Source organism: Cryptotermes secundus, unplaced genomic scaffold (assembly GCF_002891405.2).
Source record: "Cryptotermes secundus unplaced genomic scaffold, Csec_1.0 scaffold1054, whole genome shotgun sequence".
Classification (NCBI taxonomy): domain Eukaryota; kingdom Metazoa; phylum Arthropoda; class Insecta; order Blattodea; family Kalotermitidae; genus Cryptotermes; species Cryptotermes secundus.
The window spans coordinates 1114913-1138596 of NW_019719379.1; the positions used below are offsets into that span (position 1 = coordinate 1114913).

The window sequence follows — 23684 nt, forward strand, 5'->3', positions numbered from 1 at the left end:
CTGTTGGTTTCTTTTTCCTTAATGTAAAGGTAATATGAACGGACTTACTTTCATTTATCTTTATTCTCCATTTCTTGAACCAATCCTGGAGGGTATCGAGATGTTGTTGTAGATGTACTGTGGCTAGCTCCAGGCTTTTATTGTTTGATAAGATCGCTGTGTCGTCTGCGAACGTGCCGGTAGTGGTGTTTGTTGATGTTGGAATGTCTGACGTGAAGAGTACATATAGCATTGGACCCAGAACGCTACCTTGAGGTACACCTGCTTTAATGGGGTAAATTTCTGACGTCTCGCTTCCTACTTTGGTTTGGAAATATCGGTCGTTCAGATAAGATTTGAAGAGTTTGGGGTATGGGGGTCGAAGAGTCTTTCTGATTTTAAATAGCAAGCCGTCATGCCAGACTCTATCAAACGCTTGGCTTACGTCCAGAAACGCAGCTGTACAGTAATTTCCCGCTTCTAAGGATTTGTTGATTTCGTCGGTTATTCTATGCACTTGTTGTATAGTTGTATGTCCTGGTCGAAAGCCGAATTGGTGTTGAGGTATCCATGTATTTGTTGTGAGGTCATCCTTAATTCTGCGGAGTATGATTTTTTCGAATACCTTAGATATTACTGATGTTCAAGACCATCTGTAATGGCAAATTAATAATAATATCCATTGTCCCTAATTTGTATGCTTCTATCAGAAGACTGGTAAAATATTCGGCCCATACACTTCAACTCGTTCATCAGCACTTCATAATCCTCAATCTATTGCAGATTGTATATTCGTTTTAACAATGGCTCTACAGCCCTTCGTTGAGCCCTAGCCGTTTTTTTTATTTCGTAATCCTATACACAGTTGGTAGGATTCCTTGGACGGGGGATGAGCCCGTCGCAAGATCGCTACCTACACATAGAACAACACAAACGCAGAATAAACGCAAACAGACATCCATGCCTCGAGTGGGATTCCAACCCACGACCCCAGTTTTCGAGATGATAAAGACGTTACATGCCTGAGACCGCGCAGCCCCTGTGATCGGCAGTCTATTGAAGATACAGAGTTAGTGTTCCCTGAATCTTTCTTAAAGAAGCCGTTACATGCAACATCACCTGAAGTAAACATGAAAACATGTAAATTTTCTCGTATAGACTACATACACGCCTTTTAAAAATTGGCATACCCCAGGGGGGCACAGGAATTACGTGAATTCATGTTCTGTGAAATGAATGGAGGTATTGTTCCCATGGGTCTCGTTCGTTGCGTTTCGAAGCAACCAGCTGAATGTAACACTGAAATCTGTGACCTCAGTCAAATACATGTCATGTTACTGCAAAAGGCGACAATTAAATTACCTGCCTTTTCTCTGACTGGCGACTGACGTTCTCACGTGTGAAAGGACAGTTGCTTTATGCTGCACAGTGGTTTTATTGCCTCAGAAATGTCTACTCGCTTTTGCAGATGGGCTCGATACAACAAGCGTACATATGGGAATTGTGGCGGACGAATGCTACACGAAACACTTTTCTCCGTGATCTCTACATTGAAATAATTAAAAGGACTAGAAGATCAATAATTTGCCTAATGATGTTCATCTTCTCCTACCTTGACTGATTAGGTTCTCTGATCTGTTCCCATTTAGAATTCATTCTGAAATTGTGAATCTTACAGGAAGTTGGTAGGACTCTTCGACGGCGGACCGGCCCGTTGCAAGGCCGCTACGTATACAGGACAACGCAAACACAGAATAAAAGCAGACACACATCCATACCTCAAGTGGGATTCGAACCCACGATCTCAGAGTTTAAGATGGCGAAGATATTTCGTGCCTTATACCGTTCGGTTACTGTGTTCGACGCCTAACAATGTTATGCTGCTTAAATGATAAAGGGTGAAATGGGACAGATATGCAATAGGCATGGAAAGAAAGGATACAATATTTCGTTTGTGTAACCTGATTCAAAGTCAAAAATTTGAAAAACTAGGCTTATTGCGGGGTAGGATATTACATTAGAATTCTATGAAAATATTACGGAAAGGCGGCTCTGGTTGATTTAGTTCGTCCAAGAAGTGTTATTTGAATTTTACATATTATATAGTGTCGAGTGAGACGGAGCAAGAATACACGAATCTGCTGTTACGTAACAACTGTATGAGGAAAGAAGTTTAGGCAGAATCTTGATCAAACTGAGATCTCTTAGTCACGAAATTCTGCTTAATAAAACAGTCAAATGCAAAGTGAGATATGGCACCGAATTGCAATGAATCCATTTAGTGAAAAAATAAAATATGGATCAAAGTACATTATTTCATAAACGTCTAGAAGTGTTCTTTCCTTCTCTTCGTGACAATGCACTTTTCCATGATACCACATAATTTTTACAATTCAAAGGACACATTCTCATACGCTGGTAAATAAAATTTATGCAGTATAAATATAGACCAATTTCACATAGAACCAACGCATTTACTTCCCATTTTTGTTTTTTCTTGACACGTAGACAGCCGTTCAGCTGCTCAACATATCCTCGCTGACATGTGACCGCAAGATTTACCAGCAGTAAGATCACATCTTGAGCCAGCCAGGAGATTCCATTCCACTCTTCGCACCGTACGGCCTCAACAGACACTTTAATATTGTCATCCAAAGCCATTTTTTCCTTTGTTTTTTCGACAAAAACCGTATATGAATTTCTGATTTCCCTTATACGGACTACGAGCTGTTCCATCCACCCCAACTTCCTTGATGTAATCGGCCTAATTAAACTCTGCATTATGCGAATTTCTTCATCATCGTTACCCCCTATCCATTAGTTCCAATCCTCACGCTCAGTATCCTGTTCTCAGACATCCTTAATCTTTGACTTTTCCCTTTAGAGTGAAAGGAACATAATTTTTTCTAGGTGGCGTACTCCAATTGAACACTCCATATTCAAACCAGAAGTCATATAATACCAGATCTACCAGCAGCTTATGGAAAAATTCTGTAACCAGTATACACAATTTTGATCTGAAGTCATATCAATGTACACAGCGCTGAAATAAGATCAGCTGTTTACCATATAGGCTTACAATATTTTTATGAAATTTTGATTATTATGTTCTTTTATGAATTTTGGTTGTAGCGATATAAATACTTAAGTTCAAAAATATAAATATTTTATTTTACTTGATCTATCTGATTATTAAACTACTAAAATCTTATAAAACAATGTTTCTAGACCCTAATCCATGGATATGTTAATGAAAAAGTAAACACACACATGTCTATTCTATCTCATTTCATTTTCACATTTTACTCGGGTTACAAGTTTAAATGTTTCAAATGTATGTAATTTAGTCTATTCAGCATCATTATTGCGATATCTTGTATAGTAAACAAAATTATCTTTAAAAAATTGGTTTAAATTGTGCGGTATATGCAGTCAAAATTAAAAAAAACAAACAAACAGAAGTGTAATTTCGGAACAGGCAAATAAAATACTTGGAGTGTGCTTTAGTAGAAATTTGTCCTAAGTCTCTCGCATAATAAGTTCATATATATGTTGTTACTTTTATCATTAAGGGATACTAATAAAAAAGCTGTGTAAACGCATGTCTTACAAACTGAATGAAGTACAAAAGCAAGTTAACTGGCTGACACGTGACGATACGTTCATTAGACGCACGCAATATCACAAGCATTATATTCAAGAAGGTGTCAATAAATTGGCGTCTTGAGAGATAAGAAACAGGAATTGTGTCAAACCTTAATCATACCATTGCTACTTTTCTACACAATTTTCTCTTTGTGTCTTCTCAAAACTGTGCTTTGTTATTTTATTTAGGTCACAACATAGGCTGAATATTAAAACTAGCAATTCCACAAATATACATTTACACAAACACAGAATTGATCAAGTGTCAATTGTCACATGTAACAAGGGGTGGAAACAGCTGCATGTCAACAAAAGGACATACTATGTACTATTATACTTTAAGACATTGAGGCCCAGTGGTTACTCTGTGTACCACTTACCGTAACATACTAAATTTCTGTTTTGCATTCTGCCCACATAATGTACGTACTTGTGCGTTTCGTGTAGTTCTTAAAATAAGCATCGATTTTTTTTTTTTCACAGAAGTCATTAACCAGTTGATCTTTGTAGCTGAGAGTTAATATGTTTCTTGTGTTGTAAAAACTGTATGTTTACATTCATTTAGAAGAAATACGCTCTCTTTCAGTCTTTAAATAATTAACTTGTATTTTATCTCCAATTTCTCACGTTCTTAGACAAAGATTTCTCACAGTAGTCACCCTATCGTCCGGGAATTGAACCAGAGAGCTTCTCAATTCATTGCGACATTTCGATTAGCATTAAAATTGGAGATATGAGGTCAAAATATTCTTCGTTCAACTCTCATATAGCATGAGTATGCTCTTACTAGGCCGCGCCATAGCTCAAGCGGTTATTCACTGGCTTCCCACCGCGGCGGCCCGGGTTCGATCCCGGGTCTGGGTAAGTGGGATTTGTGGTGCACAAAGTGGCGCTGGGGCAGGTTTTCTCCGAGTACTTCGGTTTCCCCTGCCCATCTTCATTCCACCAATTGCTCCACAATCACCCTCACCTATCATCTGGGGCTGGTACAATAGGCCAGCAGTGGCTGCAGTGCAAGGGAGTTAGTCCCACCCCACTAGCAATAAAAAAATGCTCTTCCTAGATCGGGACTCACATCAGCAGCTCAACAAATCCGCCTGAACGATTTCATTCAACATTCCACTGAGATAGGGGAACCGAATAACCAGGTTAACATACAATGTGATGGGTGGCCGAATAATTTTGACGAGGTAGGAGTGAGTGATCGAGTGACTGATTCAATGAACAAGTGGGTCAGTAAGTGACTAAGATAATGAGTTCGTTGTACTGTGAATAAATGAGTAAGCAACTGACCGAGTTAATGGAATGATCGTGAGTTACTGTCCAAATGAGTGACAGAGTAATTTACTTTACCGGCGGGTGATTTATGTGTTACTCAGTTTCCTACACTCTATGAAGTGCAGTGGCTATTTATTACGGAGTGAATGGCGAATAATAAAATGGAAGGGATCTGGCAGGAAGCATTCGTCACATATTTTAATGTTCTACCTTATTATTCCGGAGCCGGGATAGCGTAGACGGTATGACGTCTGGCTACATGCTGGGCGACCAAGAGGTCGGAGTTCGAGTCCCGGTAGGGTCAAGAATTTTCATTTCTCCATATCGTGCAGATCGACTCTGAGGCTCTTTCAAGGTGGTAAAGCGGCCAGAGTGGAAGGTGACCAATCACCTCCAACTAGTGCCGAGGTCAAGAAAATGTGGAACTACATATCCACTCCCCCATACGTCTTCAAGGCGTAGTGCTTAATTAATTATGCAAAGGGACAAATATACATTTTTTCTTCGGCATTCCACTGAGGAGATTCGCGACAATGACAAAAATCTTCAGTATATTTTTTATTGCTAGTGGGGTGGGACTAAATCCCTTGCACTGCGGCCACTTCTGGCCTATTGTACCAGCCCCAGATGACAGGAGAGTGTGATTGTGGAGCAATTGGTGGAATGAAGATTGGCAGGGGAAACCGAAGTACTCGGAGAGAACCTGCCCCAGCGTCACTTTGTCCACCACAAATCCCACTTGACCAGACCCGGGATCGAACCCGGGCCACCGCGGTGGGAAGCCAGCGACTAACCGCTTGAGTTATGGCGCGGCCCAACTACAGAGCTTACTTTGGCCTGGAAAAAAACTTGTTCCTTACATAAGAATTTCTTTCTCCGACTATCCTTAACCAACTAATGTCCTGCTTCAAGTAGCTCATTATACGAGTATATCCTTCTCTTTTCTGGATTCCTAGGGTCTATCGCCATATCCAAAAAAGTCCCCGAAGCTTATGTTACACAATTTAATATATGTGAGTCTACAGTGCTATAGTACGCATCCGTGCTTCGTTGCAGTCTTTACAGTGAGCATGCAACTTGAAAGGAAATTTGGTGGAAACTGTAGGTATAGGCTTATATGTCGTTTTTGTGTGTACGTTGTTAACGTTTCATTGGTTGCACTCTGTCACGTGTGAGAATTGCAGGAGTGTATAGTATTTTAACGTGACCGGAATTGTGTACTATCTGCAGTCCCTTTCACAAACAATCAATGATATTGGTGGGAAAGTCTGTTAAAATTCAGTGGAGAACAACTTCTTTTGTATATACATCCTCCAGTTCAATTTCTTCTTTAATTTACCCGCTCCATAGGAGGCCGTGTCATAGCTCAAGCGGTTAGTCGCTGGCTTCCCACCGCGGCGGCCCGGGTTCGATCCCGGGTCTGGTCAAGTGGGATTTGTGGTGGAAAAAAGTGGCGCTGGGGCAGGTTTTCTCCGAGTACTTCGGTTTCCCCTGCCAATCTTTATTCCACCAATTGCTCCACAATCACCCTCACCTATCATCTGGGGCTGGTACAATAGGCCAGAAGTGGCCGCAGTACAAGGGACTTAGTGTTAGTCCCACCCCACTAGCAATAAAAAATACCCATTCCATAGGCCCTACCTGTATCTCTTTCCTTCTTTCCTCCGTTAAGCAGTGAATTAATTTACATTCTTATCATTCAGATGGCAGTTTAGAACACTGAGCTCTAATCTGTGTAAGTATGTAGAAAGACGGCGGCGTGTGGTACAGTACAACATATTAACGCGCCTTTTCCAGGAGTTAATCGAATCGAATTTCAGCGGATTTCAGCTATAGGAACTGAGATTTCGGTGTCTGCACAGTATCTCCATGTGTGTCCAGTAATGAAACAATACGAGGTTCTCATCTTACAGGGTTATCAGATATCCTGACTCAAAAACTTTGTGATTTCCCTTAGTCTATGGAGGAGATTTCCGAAATAGTGAACTTATCTTCAAATAAATATATACCACCTCCATTTAAACCCTTCCGCATTCACTATTCACAGACATCATTGCATTACAGTATCATTCGACAGTCAGTATGTAACATACGTACAAGTGAAACAGTATTTAAATACAACCAGGAAGAATTAATCAGTCAATCAATAGTTTTCTTCTGGGATACAGCGTCTTGTAGTCCGCTGAAAGCCAAACGATGTTTCGGAATAACACATCGCCTCGAACTTCAGGGATAAACCAATCAAGAAACCAGCGTGAGACAGGAATTTTATTAATAATATTTAAAATCTGCTAGAACGGTGAGTGTTAAGTCGGATACGTGAAGAACATTTATAAGAGCTCAGGGTTACCTAGAATCTGGCTAATAATTCTTCTTACAAACCTACTAATGTCTTAAACTCGAAAAGCTATTGTGAGTTCTTGTCATGTTTTTCAGGATAAACAAAAAACTAAAACGAAACGTCATTATTACCTAGTTGCAAGAAGTTAGACTTTCGTAATTAAAATATCATCGAATTCAAACATCTCAACCGAAATCTTGCACAAAAATAGCTACTTCCCCCCGCTCTTTAAGCTGCAAATTAAAATTCCCTTATCTGATATTAGAGGATTTTGCCAATTGGCTCAGCAAAATCAAAACTTCATCTTAAAGGATCAATTACATCAAATTCTGGAAAAAAAAAAAAATAACGGTGGTGTTATATTTGTCACCAAACCCATGCAAATTAAAATTATTTTCATTACTGTTCAGGCTGAGTTTAATTCCTGTCTAGACTTCTAGGCGGGAGGTACTCGCTTCGAATGTGGGTCGGGATACTGGTAAAAGTGAACACAGTTTGCCGTGGTGTGCCTCAGTCCTTTCGGGTGAATATAGAGATTATAACAAGCAACGACCACAAAGTTAGAAACAGGCAAACTCGCCTCTATGGTTGTGTGTATTTCCATATCGCTCACCTATAGGCCCTATATGTAAGTTCTTCATGTGAAATGTCATTACGTTATAATTCAATAATTCGTCACCATTATCCCCAAGGATTAAGACACTACAGTTATGCCCGTAACAAGAAATTCGTTGTCCAATCTCCTTCAAGGTCTTTCTGATCATGTGGTGCTCTGTTCGAATCTCGGACAGGACTATGGTTTGTCCTGGTTTTCCACAGTCGCTTGAAGAAAATGACGGGATAATACCTGTATCTGGCGATGATCGCTTCTTCCAAATTCCCTCCAATCATTATTTCATTATTCACAAACCATTTCATGAGTAGAAGCTACATTATAGTGCCTGAAACACCGACATCGTCGTAATATGTCATAAAAATGATGTCTAAAAAAATAAAAAATGGTAAAATTATAATTTCAGTTTATTGTTCTTTCTCGTTAAATACGAAAGATATTAAGACAGCAAGCTGTAATACCAGGATTGTTTAAAACGTTCATATATATTTTACTCGTAACATTAAATTTTTAACTCACATTACGAAAATTTGTCAGAAATTATTTCCCGAAAACTACTAATAAAGACTTCTGACATCGGTAACATTTCCTTGGCGGCGAACGACATTTCAAAGATGAGAATTCCAGTTTAAAGTTTATATTTATTGAAATAATATTCAGCGTCTCACAACATATTAGTGTCATATTTGAACACTAGAAGCATTCCTTGATTCTAGTCATCACGGAATCATTTTATTCTGCGTAAGATATAAGAGAAAATAAAATTAAGATGACCTTGAAAAGAGTAAGTAAAGACATGGAACAATATAGAATAAGATAACAGCATTTTGCAATCAAAATTTATTTCATGTACGAAGGGCTATGGAGTAGCCACGATAGCGTAGTCAGTATAACGACTGGATACGGGCTGGATGACCGAGGGGTCGGAGTTCGAGTACCGGTAGGGCCAAGAATTGTCTTTTCTCCATGTCGTCCAGACCGGCTCTGGGGTCCACCCAGCCTCCTATCCAATGGTTAGAAGGGGGGTCTTTCTCCGGGGTAAAGCGGCCGGGGCGTGAAACTGACCACTCACCTAAACTAGTGCCGAAATCGAGAAAAAAAATGGATCTATACATCCATTTCCCCATACGCCTTCATGGCGTAGTGTTTAATTAAATAAGTATAGGGACAACTTTACATTTTACCTTTACTAAGGACTATGGAAAGGATATTCGTTCTCAGTGTCAGGAGGTCCTGTACCCCGATCAGGACCGTCTGGAAGTGTTATAGAATGCAGTGGAGTCTGAGGTTCTCGTAGCGGTAAGTACGAAGGTTACAGTTATCTGAAACATGACGACTTGTAACTTGATACAGTATATAAGTACCAGAGTTTCTGAGGAACCTGCTGCCTCCATCTTCAAGGAAATTTACGGACAAATATTTACGGGTTCCGTCACATATAAAAGTATGCTGTGGTTACTTAAATTTTGTGTAATGAACGAAAAAGGGGCTCGCGGTAGCGTAGTTGGTTGAGACACTATGTTACAAGCCGGAAGGTCGCGGGTTCAATTCCCTATGAGTTGACTGGATCTTTCGTTTGACCTAATTCTTCCAGCCGCACTATGGCCCTGGGGTCTACTCAGTCTCTAACAGAAATGAGCGCCACGAATTTTCCTGGGGGTAAAGAGCGGCCAGAGCTTAAGACCGACAACCTCACCGCCATCTGTGAGCCGACTGTCTAGAAAATGTGGAAGCCTCGACGTCTCACAAACCTATCGACCTCCACGGCCTGTTGGAGGGATAGCTTTAGTTTACCTTTATGATGAACACTTAACAGAAAGAATAATACAGAAAAAACTGCAGTTAAGACATATTCCCGATGGTATCACTGACCAAAAAAAAAATATCACAGAACAGGCGGATCCCAAATTAGGGCCTTCTTTAGCAAATGTTTTGTGCCAGCCATATTAACTGCAAAGTCCAATTAAATTCGTTCAAAGAACAATAATAACACACATAAGATACATGACAGGCCGCATCGAAAACAAGGTCAGGAAGAAATGCTCAAATAAAATTCCTAGTCTTGTAAAGAATGCCTACATGAACGTTGAAACTTGGCCTTTCAGTCATAATAACGCATCACTGAATTCATTTTCATGCTACTGTTTACATTTCTCCTCCCTTCATTCTGTTTGCTTAATTTTAAATGTATTCTTCACTACTCTGGGCCGGATGATGACTATGTCCGTTCTGGTATGTCAGTAAGTCTACTCAGCATGCTGATGTTCTGTCACATACAAATTTACTTTGTTATTGGGCCTTGTAAGGCCTGCTGCCTGCTCTCGGTGTGGGTAATAACAGCTAACGTCACTGTGGCTCATGGGCCCTTCTGTGCACCCAACATTAACATTCTCACATAAAAGTTCCTTCATCTCTTTCTCTCTCTCCTCTCGCTCCCACTGTGGAGCACAGGGCTGATTTCTCAGTTTCATGATCATTTTACAGACGGTAGGACTCATTGGAGGGATGATCAGCTCGTCGCAAGGCAGCTATCTAAATACAGGACAACGCAAACACAGAAAATCCTATACACACACACCAAACATCCATGTCTTGTGTGGGATTCGCTTCCGAGCAAGCGAAGACAGTTCATGTCTTAGAACGCTTCGTTATCGTGACCGACACACGAAAGTATGGCATCCTGAAATAATTCGCGCGACAAAAGAATACTGGGCACGCCTGCTTTTTTTTTTTAACAAGTAAACCTATATATATTTTACGATGTTTGCATCCAATTAAACCCTTCAGCGAGTCTCAACAAACAAACGTTTAAGTCTAAGTGAAATTAAATTGATTCTTGAACACCTCGATTTAGGAATCTTCGGGTTTGCAGGTAAAGCAAGGTGAAGTTATCCCTGTGCTTATCTAATTAAGTACTACGCCATTAAGGTGTATGGTGGGGGTGGATGTATAGATCCATATTTTCTTGAACTCAGCACTAGCTGGAGGTGAGTAGTCAACTTCACGTCCCGGCCGCTTTATCCGCGGGGAACGAGTCCCCGGTACCCATTGGATACGAGGTTAGGTGGACCGGTCTGGATGACGTGGAGAAGAGAAAATTATTGCCCCTACCGGGACTCGAACTCCGACCTCTCGGTTGTACAGCCCGTAGCTAGTCGCTATACCGACTATGCTACCCCGGCTTATACGAACAAATGTGTTTCTTTTGGCGGCTCCTTATACCCAACGATTTCTGTGTGGTCAATATTATTCTCTCTCTCGGTTATACACCTGGACACTCGCACAGATAGCGATTTCTCTAATCAATACGATTTCTCTAATACAGCATATGAACCGAGGGCGTTTCAATTCCTAGGGTGGAGTAGGACAGATTCCTTTGGTACCGTGACCCCCAGTGTCACTTTCTCATCTCAAGCACTGTCGAGGGATTGAGGCCGGCTTGTTGCAGTGAGACACTGGCTACTAACCGCCTTGGCTGTGGCACGGCCCAACAAGAGAATCACTTATGCATCTAATTAAAATTATCCACAGAGATATTGGGTTTTCGGACTTTATCCATCGTCCTGGTTTTTAAGATAACTAATAAAAACACGACGTTTCGGAAACTTGATCTGTTTCCTTCCTCAGGTGAAGGAAAACATCTATTCTGTTGGGTCCCTTAGAAAGAGCTAGTCTCAATCACTGGTCCAGAATAGGTGTTTTTCCCTCACCTGAGGACGGAAATAGATCAAGTTTCCGAAACGTCGTGTTTTTATTAGTTATCTTAAAAACCAGGACGATGGATAAAGTCCGAAACCCCAATATCTCTGTGTGTTATACACCATCGTCAGAATCCTATAGTAACTATTTAATTTAAATTATCTTTGTGAAATTGACATAACTTCAATTCGAGAAAGCGATGGTAATAAAGCAACCACCATCATGGACCAGAGATTCTGATTGAGTGGTTAATATTCCTATCTCGTGTTCCGGAGGTTCTGGGTTCAATCTCGAATAGGATACCACCTGTCGGGATTTGAAATGTTTATGTTTTCTCTCCTACATTCATGCAACAGCTCAGATAATATCTTAAAATTAGTCACAAATAATTCTTCCCACGTCCTTTTCAATCCGTCATTCACACAATCATCCCACCATTCGACAATATGACCGACTCAGCAGAAAGAGCGTCTCTTAATAAATCGCCTATTAGAAAATTCAATTCAATGTCCCTTTGTTCAGTAAAGTATTCATCGCATAGGAAGAGCGTGGCATGAGCATGAAGCTGACCTTTGCCATACTAACTTACCTGGAGTCCTCGACTGCACAACGTCTTGCATGGCGCCTCCTACGGGACCGGTCCGATCCACACCGACAATCGCAATACATAACGCAGAGTGCTATGGACGTCGCCAAGAACACGATAAAGGGCACAGCAAAGTAGTGGATGATCGCTTGCACGTGTTTCTCTCGGTCGTAATGGATGAGAACAACAGTTCGGTTCTTGCGGGAGTAATAACAGGGAAACTCCGTGTTTTCTTTTCCGTACATAGCAGTAAAGTTCTCACAGTCAATCACAGGAGGATATCCGCACCCCCTGATATTCACTAGGAGGATAGCTTCGTCGGTGAAATTCTCTCCAGGCAGCGGTGTCACCGCAGATGTTGCAGTCGGTTTCGTGGTTGATAACGAGACGGTAGAAGAGAAGTTTCCAACGTCATCACTGTCTTGTATCAAAGTTGAGTCTTTCATATGGTACGGCGCGGTTGAATACATGACGTAAATATGAGTACAACTGTATATATCGCTTGTACAACCTTCCCGACAGGAACTCCATGTGCAATTGAAAATTCCGCAGAGGTCTTCTCGCCTTATGGTCACACACTTTACAGGTTCCGAGACAAAGTCTGCCGCCAAAGTGGATATGGCGGGATCCACATAAAACGGGACAAGGAAAAGCAATGAGGATCCTCCTCCAAGAGCAGTCATGGCTAGAAACGACGTTGTGTAGAACCATATCCTTTCCCGACACGTCCTCTTCGGTGACTTCTTCTTCTTCTTTGGTTGAGCCAGTTCCAGGAGTTTCCGTTTCCTGAGTTCCTGTTGTTGATCCAGGAGCAGCTCCGAGCTGCTGCTCCTCATGGTCGAGTCTCCAACCGGAAATCACGTTTATGCCACACGGATTTTCCTGTCTTTGCGAATCAAAGTGTTTTTGACGTCACGTCCAAGGTAACGCAGTTCATAACTGAGCTCATTCAACAGCCTCCAGCGTTTATTGGTAGTAAACAGTTTTCTTTGTAACACTTATAGAAATCAACTAAAACTTCACACTTTCAGTTGATAAAATTTATACGTAATTATCGAATTGCGGAATGTGAAACTAACTAATTTTAAATGCGAAACTCCCTGTGGCTATTAATGGTTTTTCTTCTTCGGTCTCTGAAATATGTAGGCAGTGTAGAGAATATTGCCGTGGGTGATAATGGAAAACTATGATGGAATCGTGCCAAAATAAGTATGTGACCCCAATGTTCAGGTATGGAGCTCAGAATTGAGTGACGTGATATAGTTTATGTAAAATAGATGTCAAAAAGCATTGTGCCCTTTATGCATGATGAAATGAAATACAAATTCATTTCTTTATGAGAAATGTTGATCAGCTGATAGTGAAATTGAAGAAACTGTGTTCATATTTTTTGCTGAAATTTATGATGTTTGAGGTGAAGTTAATGAAAAATACGTTCAAAAGATATAATGATATTCTCAATAAGCAGATCTGCTACAAAAGAGCTTCAATTAGAGTCAAGCCCAGAAAGCAAAACATGTGCCACAAAGGATGCTAGAATGATACCATTATGAGGTAGAGAATACCGCAATATAGATGACAGAACATTACCACACCCCAAGCTGCAGCAGACACTTCCGGCAGCATGTACGTCACTCGATTAGGCGAAAGATGATAACACACGAGGTGACACACTCACCTCGTAGTGTTCGTTTTTAAGATTAATCACTTTGCATCACGTCCACACACAATTAATTTTAATTGATAAAGATTGGATTTAGCTGTTTGTGCTTAAAGTTATCATAATGAAGGAATTATGTTTTAGATTTTAACAGATTCCTAATTTTGGTAACGCTCCGTGGATATTTCCTACACAATTCCTGGTAGAACTTCTATTTTTATATTACTAGTGATAAAAATTAATGAATGCCTTTCCATATGAACACTCTCATACATGTATGTCTGGGCTTCAGCACTTGGTATGAAATTATTTTAAGTAGCTACAAAACAGCCCAATGTATACAAAAGATAAAAGATGGCAAATCACCATGATAATTCCCCTAGTCGAATGTGGTTTAAAGAAACAGAAGAAAGAAACTCCCTAATCATGTATTGGAGTTATTTTGTTTCTGGATTATTTAACAACGCTGTTAGGAGTTGTAGTGTGGTGTTATGTAAAACGAATGAAGACCGGCGGTTGGTATGTTGGCTATTGCAGCGATGGTTGTACCCGCGATGTCTGAAGTTGTGTCACACTGATATTCGCAATCACAGGCAGAGAGACCTTACTAAGCCTATGTGATTAGCTGCAAATGCCGTGGCCAGCTCCCGTCGACCAGCTGACACACCGATCAACTGAACCCTTCTCCTCACTCGCGCCTCGCCTCGCCACGCCCTCGCACCCCAACGAAATCACCGGCGCAAGCGCTGTTTACACCATCTACCTCTGTCTCATTCCAGCAGATGAAACGATTCTCATTGTATCGTCAACAAAACAAGGTACGGCCTAGGGACACCTTACATATTCCAGGAAGGGATGAATTCCATATACACTACATACCCTCTTCAGACAATATACAACGTATAACTAGGTCAAGAAAACTTCCTTTGCGGTAACACGATCGGCATTATCGTCCTTTTCAAATAAAAGCCTCATTTGAAACAAAATCAGTTATGCAGGAGTTTACGACATACGACCGTGAACTGGCGGAATTTACAGAATATATTCTGTATCCCGAGGCTTCTTCTGATCTTTCGTAACAAGTTTACTTTCTTACGGAGAGGAGTTGTTAGGACCACGCCCAACACCAAAGCTGGAGGACCACCCTTTGTCGGCTGTTCGCGACTGCTTATGCAATATATTCGCAGCATATAGGATATTGGCGGGAAAGCCAGAAGGAAAGAGACCACTAAGAAGAACAAGACGTAGGTAGGGGGATAATATTAAAATGGTTCTTAGAGAGACAGAATGGGATAGTATGGATTGGATTGATCTGGATCAGGATATGGACCGCTGGAGGGCTCTTGTGAACACGATAATGAACCTTCGGGTTCCATAAAATGCTAGGAATTTGAGTTGCTGTACAATTGGCAGCTTCTCAAGAAGGGTTCAGCTATATGAGTGAGTGTGAGTTATATCTTATATCCCATGTGCGTGTATGCGCACGCGTGTGTGTGTTTGTTCGTTTGTTACCCTCCACTGCTTGGTTGTGTATCACAGAAATGCGGTAACAGTGCCAGAATGAGATAATTAATTGTGGAATAATAAATGTTGATTATCAGAACTCAACATACCCACTCGTCCGTGGGGAGCAAAAAAAAATACGAATGGAAAAATCTCTGAGTTTATCCGTTGATGTTCTCTACCGCTCCTGCTCTTATCCCTTCACAAACGTCGATCATTAGATTTGAAAAGTGAATGTAATTTTGTACACGTAGAGTACGAGGGTCAATATTTTACATGTTTTGCTTGGTTTATAGGCTGGTGGGAGTTAAGCGTGGGGGTTTTTCTGCAGAAATGTGTGGCCAGTAGAACGTTGATTTTACTAGTGAAGTTAACCGACACTCGTTGAGTCCTTGTAATTCTCGAGGAGCTACTGCATCTCAGTTTAAGGCCTAAGTTTCGGAATATGACAAAAAGTTAAATACTTACTTACTTACTTACTAGGCGGCGCCATAGCTCAAGCGGTTAGTCGCTGGCTTCCCACTACGGCGGCCCGGGTTCGATCCCGGGTCTGGTCAAGTGGGATTCGTGGTAGACAAAGTGACGCTGGGGCAGGTTTTCTTCGATTTCACCTGCTAATCTTCATTCCACCAATTGCTCCACAATCACCCTCACCTATAATCTGGGACTGGTACAATAGGCCAGAAGTGGCCGCAGTACAAAGGAATTAGTCCCACCCCACTGGCAATAAAATAAAAAACTTACTTATGGAGCTGAGCCCTTCTTGAGGAGAAGCCAAATCTGCAGCTACTCAAGAATTTCCCAGCATTTTATGGAACCCGAAGGTTCATTACCGTGTTCACAAGAGCCCTCCACTGGTCCCTATCCTGAGCCAGATCAATCCAGTCAATACCATCTCATTATCTCTCTCTAAGATCCATTTTAATATTGTCCACTTACCTATGTCTTGGTCTTCCCAGTGGTCTCTTCTGGTTTTCCCACCAATATCCCATATGCATTCCTCTTCTACCCCCATTCGTGCTACATGCGCTGCCCATCTTATCCTCCTTGACTTGATTATTCTAATTACACATGGAGAAGAGTACAAGTTATGAAGCTCCTTATTACGCAGTTATCTCCAACCTCCCGTCACTTCAACTCTTTTACCAGGATGAGCGATTCTTACATTTTTGGCGAAGTGCTTTAGCCTGTTGAAACTGAAAAACTTGAAAGAGATGATTATGGATCATGAGACGGGAAAGGTCTGTAAGGAGGTTTCTGTTTATATTGAGACTTTACAGCTCTGCTAAAACTAGTCTGGACGAAATGAATCAAACCAGGGAAACACGCATAAATATGGCCGCGGTAGAGAGAGGAACCGCGTACAATACACATCAGAAACGACATCGATAACATAATCTTCTCTGTAGTTAATCGAAGGATCGACTCTATACAAAACAAACAAACTCCGTGGTTTGAGTCCGCAAGCGAACTATACCGACCGAACGATCGCCGCTTGTCGGCGAAGTTAATGCCAACTTTAGCAGTTATACGATTTCGCATGGTCAGTGCAACGGATCCCCACGGCCGTTAATTTCAGTTTTTTAGACCGGAGCCACTATTTCCTTGAAATAGCTCCTCACTTATCTTCACGAGGCTGAGTGGACCCCGTTCCAGAAACACCACTTCTCACAAAATCTGGTAGCGCCGGGAATCGAACCCGGACCTCTGGTTCTGTAAACAGGAACTCTGACCACTAGACCACAGTGGCGGTCATCAATTCTATATATGGTATAAAAATATAACTTAAAGCAAGTCGGAGAGCTTCGCAGGCCTCTGGAAGGAAACAGGGCACAGTTTAGCCAACATAACAGTGTACTACGTACATCTCCGTATGTAATATTTATTGATCTTCTAATTGCGTGGCGAAAGTCATTAAGCTCAAAGCAAGTCTCGCTATTGCCCAAGTCACACATATCCACATTATAATTTAAAAACACGAGTAGCAATCTACGTGTAATCGTCTCACATAAACATGAAAGTTCATTAGAACATCAGTTTTCTGTTACGTGTAATTAAGTACAGGAAACATAACTCGAAGTGTGACGTCACGAAAACGTAATGGAATTGCAAATGACAATAAAACAGAGATATTTTTGGACGATATGGACAGAGTTTCGTCTCACTAATTAAAATGCATTCTGTCATTGCTGGGGTGTGCATTCGAGTTGGAATATTCAAAGTATCATTACTGATAGGGTAACCAGCACGATGGAAAACTATAGTATATCATATTTTCTTTCCTATAGTCGGTTAGTGAGGAAGTTAGGCACTAAACTGCAATGTCAGTTATAAATTATACTACCTAACTTTCATTATGTCGGTCACGGTAGCCGAGCGGTCTAAGGCATGCACTGTCTTCGCTGGCTCGGAAGCCGGGATCGTGGGTTCGAATCCCACTCAGGGCATGGATGTTTGTGTGCGTTTTTCTGTGTTTGTGTACAAGTAGAGGCCTTGCGACGAGCTGATCACCCGCCCAAGGAGTCCTACCGAATGTGTAAGATCTAGAAAAACCGAAAGTGAACGGAGAAGTTCATGGAGGTAGATCTAGGCCCACTGGGGCTGTAGTGCCAAGGAAAAAAAAAACTTTCATTATATACAACAAGAAGTTCTAAGAAGAACTAATCGTCCACTTTCCTTTCACTCTAATTTTAGTGTCTGTTACGGCAAGTAGAAAGAAATTTGTAGCATATATGTGTAATGACATGAATAAAACAAAAAAACTTGGAGGCTGCAGTGTTGCTATTACTGATAGAACTAAATTATGAGGTACACCGTCAAGATGGTCTCATATGGCATAACTTGCATAACAGTTCTCATGAAGATTGGTTCGGGAATTCAGGTAATATTAATGTTATTATCGCGACAGTCTGAGAGGTTACAATGTTGGTACTACTAATGGTGAAGTTTGTCCCTATGCTTAACTAATTAATCACTACGCCATGAAGGCGTATGGGGGAATGGATTTATAGATCCACATTTTCTTCATGTCGACACTAGCTGGAAGTGAGTCGTCAGCTACACGTCCCTGACGTTTACCCCCAGAGAAAGAGCCCCCAGTACCCACAAGATGAGAGAGATTTATTTAGTGCGCCATTCAAGTGGTTTCAGATGGTATGATATACACACGAAGCCTCATGATAATCGGTTTAGGCACTCCAGTAATATTAAGGGAATTACCTCAAAAGTTTGAGACGCTATAATGTTGGTATTACCGATGAGAGCGATCTATCATATACTCCATTACCATGATACACGTCTATACATACCAAGTTTGATAAAGATTGCAACAGAATATTTTCTTTTGTGAAAAAGGAGGAAGTTTTGCGTAAAATTTTAAATTATTTTAACACATCTAAATTACTGTCAGTCTCTAGTATAGACTGCAGTCTAATGCACACTGCACGCGTAGCAGACGGCCACAATTTGCATTGCATCGTACGTTTATTCTGTGTTGCTTCACAGGAAATGTAATCTGTGGGCTCAGTGGCAGAAGAATGGCTAATAATTTAAAGAGTTTGTTCCATAAATTAATTAGCAGCACTGTTCCTCTCTCTGAATGACCAGCAAGCAGATTTGCAGAAACGGTCTCCAAGCTGTCCACAACGAGACCTCACTCAATTCTATGTGGCTCAGTAATCACAGTTCTACATCCTTCATGCAACTTCCACAAGTTCTTCAAAGCAACTCCCAACTGTGACATTCGTTTAAAAAGCAGAAAGGTCCGAGCAATTAATAAGAAAGCGGCACATGACGATGTACAATACAGTGTATAGCATTTACCGTATGTAACGCAGCGGTGGATCCACTCTGCATGGAAACTGTATACGAAGTTGTTTTTATTATTATTATGGCGCTAAAGCCCTTTATTGGACACTGGCTGCTTTCTCAGTGTCTTCATAGAGTCGGTAAGACTCCTTGGACGGGGGATCAGCCAGTGGAAAGGCCTCTACCTACACACAGAACAACATACACAAAGGATAATCGTACACAATACAGACATCAGGTGGGATTCGAACCCAAGATCCCAGGGTTCGGGCGAGCGAAGACAGTTCATGCTTTACACCGCGCGGCCACTGTGACCGGCTGTGCGCTAAGTACATGGCAGAATAAGTGAAACTAGGAATAGGACCTGAAAATTGCACACATATGCCGAAATGTGTGGCCCTACACAGCAAAATCTACCTGATGGAAACAGCGTTGTGTTGGCAGGAGTATAACAATTGTTATCTGTATCTCTAAGATTCTGTCTCATATATTTACCGTAGCCAGAATTTGTAAGTGGAAATTACGCACAAAAATTGATAACTGGATTATATGACATAATTGTTAATCTGTAGCTGTTTATAGAATCACCATAGAGACTTAAACATTTGATGGAAATCAATCCCATAAGTTATTCTCAATTATCACGGTTGGGGGGGAGGTTATTTTATGACGATTTTAATCTCTAGACCAGTGTTTCTCAACCGCGGGGCCGCGGCCCGGCACCGGGCCCTTGCATCGATTATACCGGGCCCCCGTCTTATAGAAAAAAGAATTTACCGGGCCGTGGTCTCACAAAGGTTGAGAACCTCTGGTCTAGACTATATAGAACTGAATGGCAGAGTGACTGACCATCAATGTATTGGAAATGATTTGGGAGGGAACATTAGTAGCCTAATCAAGGCTATATCCCGGAATTTCCCTGAAGGGACTGAGAAAGACTACGAGAAGATCCAATCAGGATATCAGGTGTCCCGGCGAGATTCGAATCAAATATCTACACAAAACTAGAGCTTTACTGCTATACCAGCCAGCTCGGTTTCCTGGTAAATAACAGAGTTACGAGTAAGGAGAAGACTCCATTCAGAAAAGAAGGACTTTAGATCTGTCTCGTCCAACATGAAACTTAAAAAAAAAAAACCTCCTTGGCTTGTGTCCGCAAGCGAACTATACCGACCGAGTCGTTTGTCGGCGTAGTGTCAACTTTAGCGGTTAGAGGATGTCGCGTGGTCAGCGCAAATGTTCCCCACGGCCGTTAATTTCGGTTTTATAGACCGGAGCCGCTATTTCCTTCAAATAGCTCCTCAATTATCCTCACGAGGCAGAGTGGATCCCGTTCCAGACCCACTACTTCTCAGAAAATCTGGTAGAGCCGGGAAACGAACCTGGGACCTCTGGATCTGTAGCCAGGAACTCTGACCACTAGACCACAGACGCGTCCAGCATAACTTCCATAAAATGTTTCATGACGTTGTAAGAACCGAAACAGCAAAACCAATAAATACGTAGGAAGAAAAGCTCTGAGATATCTTAAAGTAAATTCCACGAAGACAGATTCCACAGGAACGAATAGCGCGCAATGAAAATGCAGGACTTGTTGTTTACGTATACAGATAGATCTACAGTTTCATTTACGTTACCACAAATTGACAGACAAGCGTAGTTTCTGTTTTAATTAAATAAAACGTCGGCGGCTCGAAGAGTGCATGGCCCCGCACCACTAACAAAGCGGCACCAGATCCTAATTAGCTTACATTTGTGGAAGTCTCTCTGCTCATAGGGAGGCTTCCGTCCACGGTGCGGTGTCGTTCAGTCCGTACCACCTCCAAAAATCTGCACAAAATCGGGATAAATTAACTAAATTTATAGAAGACAAAACGGCTACAACTTACGAAAGATATATGAGAGCCGCGCCATAGATCAGGCGGTTAATCGATGGCTTCCCACCGCGGCGGCCAGGGTTCGATCTGGGGTCTGGCCAAGTGGGATTTGTGGCGGACAAAGTGACGCTGAGGCAGGTTTTCTCCGAGTACTTCGGTTTCCCCTGCCAGTCTTCATTCCACCAATTACTCCACAATCACCCTCACCTATCATCTGGGGCTGGTACAATAGGCCAGAAGTGGCCGCAGTACAAGGGACTTAGTCCCACCCCACTAGCAATAAAAAAATAAAATGAAATAATACCAGATTATTAGTGCTAAGTGGTATTAACAAAATTTTCTGTAGTAAACGCCTACTGCAGGTCGGTTGTTAAGTAAAATTAACAAGTAACCCTCTAGTAAGTAACATTTGAGGTTCTCCAAACGATGGTAATGAAGAGCACCATATTCTGGGATATAACACCGTCTAGTTCCATTGAAAGACAACCCGCTTTTCGGAGGAAGATATCGCCTCCATCTCCAGCGCTGAAGAATACGCTAAGCAAGGAACCAATATGAAATCAGGTGGCAAGCAGAAGGATCGGCTCCTGTTTCCTGTATGATCCGAAATTTCGACACTCCGATTGCTCTGCTTGCATGTTGGTTTCTTGCAAGGCGTATTTTCGACCCTGAAGATGGAAGTGATATGTTGCTCTGAAAAGTCGTTTGACTTTCATCAGACTACAGGGCGTTATATCCCAGAAGATGATATTCTTAAATCCTCTATTAAATTAGTTGCAGGTTATTGGAACTGAATGAATAAACCAAAACCTACTTATGTACATCTGGTACAAATTTAAATATCATCATCATCATCAGTAATCTGTCAAGACGACAGGTCCACAGTCTCTTTCAAAACAATTCCTCCACTTAATGCGATCTAGAGCTTTCTCCTTCAAATGACAGTATCCTCTTCTGTCCCCAAGGTCATCCAGCATCTTCTTACGTCTTCTTCCTCGTCTTCTTGTCACTTCTATCCGCCCATCTATCTTTCCTTCGATAGCTTCTTTTAGAAGGCAGTTTCTGCGTAAAACATGACCAATCCAATTAGCCTTCCGTTTTCTTATTTCATGTAGGATATTCCTCTGCTCACTGACTCTAATTAACACTTCTTCATTTCTCACATAATCGGTCCAACTGATCTTCTCCATTCTTCTCCAACACCACATTTCGAAACTTTCCAGATGTTTCTGATCTACTGCCCTAAGTGTCCATGTTTCAGCCCCATACAGAGCTATGCTCCAAATGTAGCATTTCACTAGTTTCTTCCTCAAATTTAAGTCCAATTTGCTGGTAAAAAGATTCTTCTTCTTGCTAAATGCAGCTTTTGCCATGGCAATCCTGGATTTAATTTCACTAGTACACCTTCCATCATCTGTTAACAAGCTACCCAAATATTTAAAACATTTCACATTCTCCACTTGTTTTTGGTCTATCTTTATTGTGACTGGGGTTGGTTGTCTCGAAATTTTCATTACTTTTGTTTTCTCCACATTCATTTCCATGCCATAGCACCTTCCAATTTCAATTAGTCTATCAATCATGCCCTGTAGCACAGTTTCTTCCTTAGCCATTAACACAAGGTCATCTGCATATTTCACAGTTTGAATAATTTGCCCTCCTACTTTGAAGTCACCGAGCCCATCCAGAGCTTCCTTGGTAAGGCATTCGCTGTACAAGTTGAACAGAATTGGTGATAAACAGCATCCTTGTCGAAGAAATATAATCTTGTATTTCTTTATGTCTGTAACCTAACATCTGAATCATGTATTCTCCCTAAACACTCAAAGGGCCAATAGACTTAGAGGATGTTAGTACAGTGTTACATTAGCATTATATTGTTTATTCATGAGGACGGTTTGTGGCTTATTCCTCTCTTAGGTAATTAGATCAACATGACAGCTCAATCGCTCGTAAAGTGGAGCCGATCAGCACTATAAGGTCACATGGTCAAGTGGCGGCTTGAGAGCGGCGGAAACTCGAATTTCTATAGTCAACGAAACAAAACTTTGAAGAGGAAGACGCCTATCTCCTTTTCTTAGAAAGTAAACAGCCTCATGAGAATTTTTTCCCCAAATCCGAAAACTAAGTTTGCGTGTAAAATTAACGACCTAGTGCTCAGTGAAACAGGAGACATCGAAAGTGCCACCAATGCAACTAACTAACTAACTAAGTAACTAACTAACTAACTAACTTCATGGAGCTGAGCCCTTCTTGAGAATTAATTGTAACTACACCTACTCAAGAGCTTCCCCACTTTTATGGAACCCGATTGTTCATTACCGTGTTCACAAGAGACATCCGCTGGTCTGTATCCTGAGCCACATCAACGTACTCCATATCACGCCATCCTACCTTTCTATGGTCCATTTTATTATTACCATCGACCCACCTACATCTTGATCTTCCTAGTGGTCTCTTTCCTTCTGGCTTTCCCACAGATATCCTATATGCATTCCTCTTCTACCCCCATTCGTGCTACACAACCTGCCCATCTCATTCGCCTTGAATTGATCATTATAACTATACTTGGAGAAGAGTACAAGTTATGAAGCTTCTCATTATGCAGTTTTCTCCAACCTCCTGTCACTTCATCCCTCTTCGGTCCAAATATTCTCCTCAACACCCTGTTTGCGAACGCCCTCAGTCTGTGTTCC

At 41.4% G+C, this 23684-nt stretch overlaps 1 protein-coding gene across 2 annotated transcripts in view; it reads right to left on the reverse strand.

Annotated features, from left to right (window-relative positions):
* LOC111866167 (protein tipE) overlaps window positions 1–23684 on the reverse strand; it is a 122455-nt gene that overhangs the window by 57513 nt on the left and 41258 nt on the right. The window contains exon 1 of one of the 2 annotated variants that reach the window (XM_023854837.2): window positions 12145–13334. The exons of the other annotated variant lie outside the window; for it this stretch is intronic. Within the exon in view, the coding sequence (XP_023710605.1) occupies window positions 12145–12977 (833 nt within the window). The 5' untranslated portion in view covers window positions 12978–13334. Of the gene's footprint in view, window positions 1–12144; window positions 13335–23684 lie in introns of those variants that run through there. 2 annotated transcript variants of the gene reach the window in all.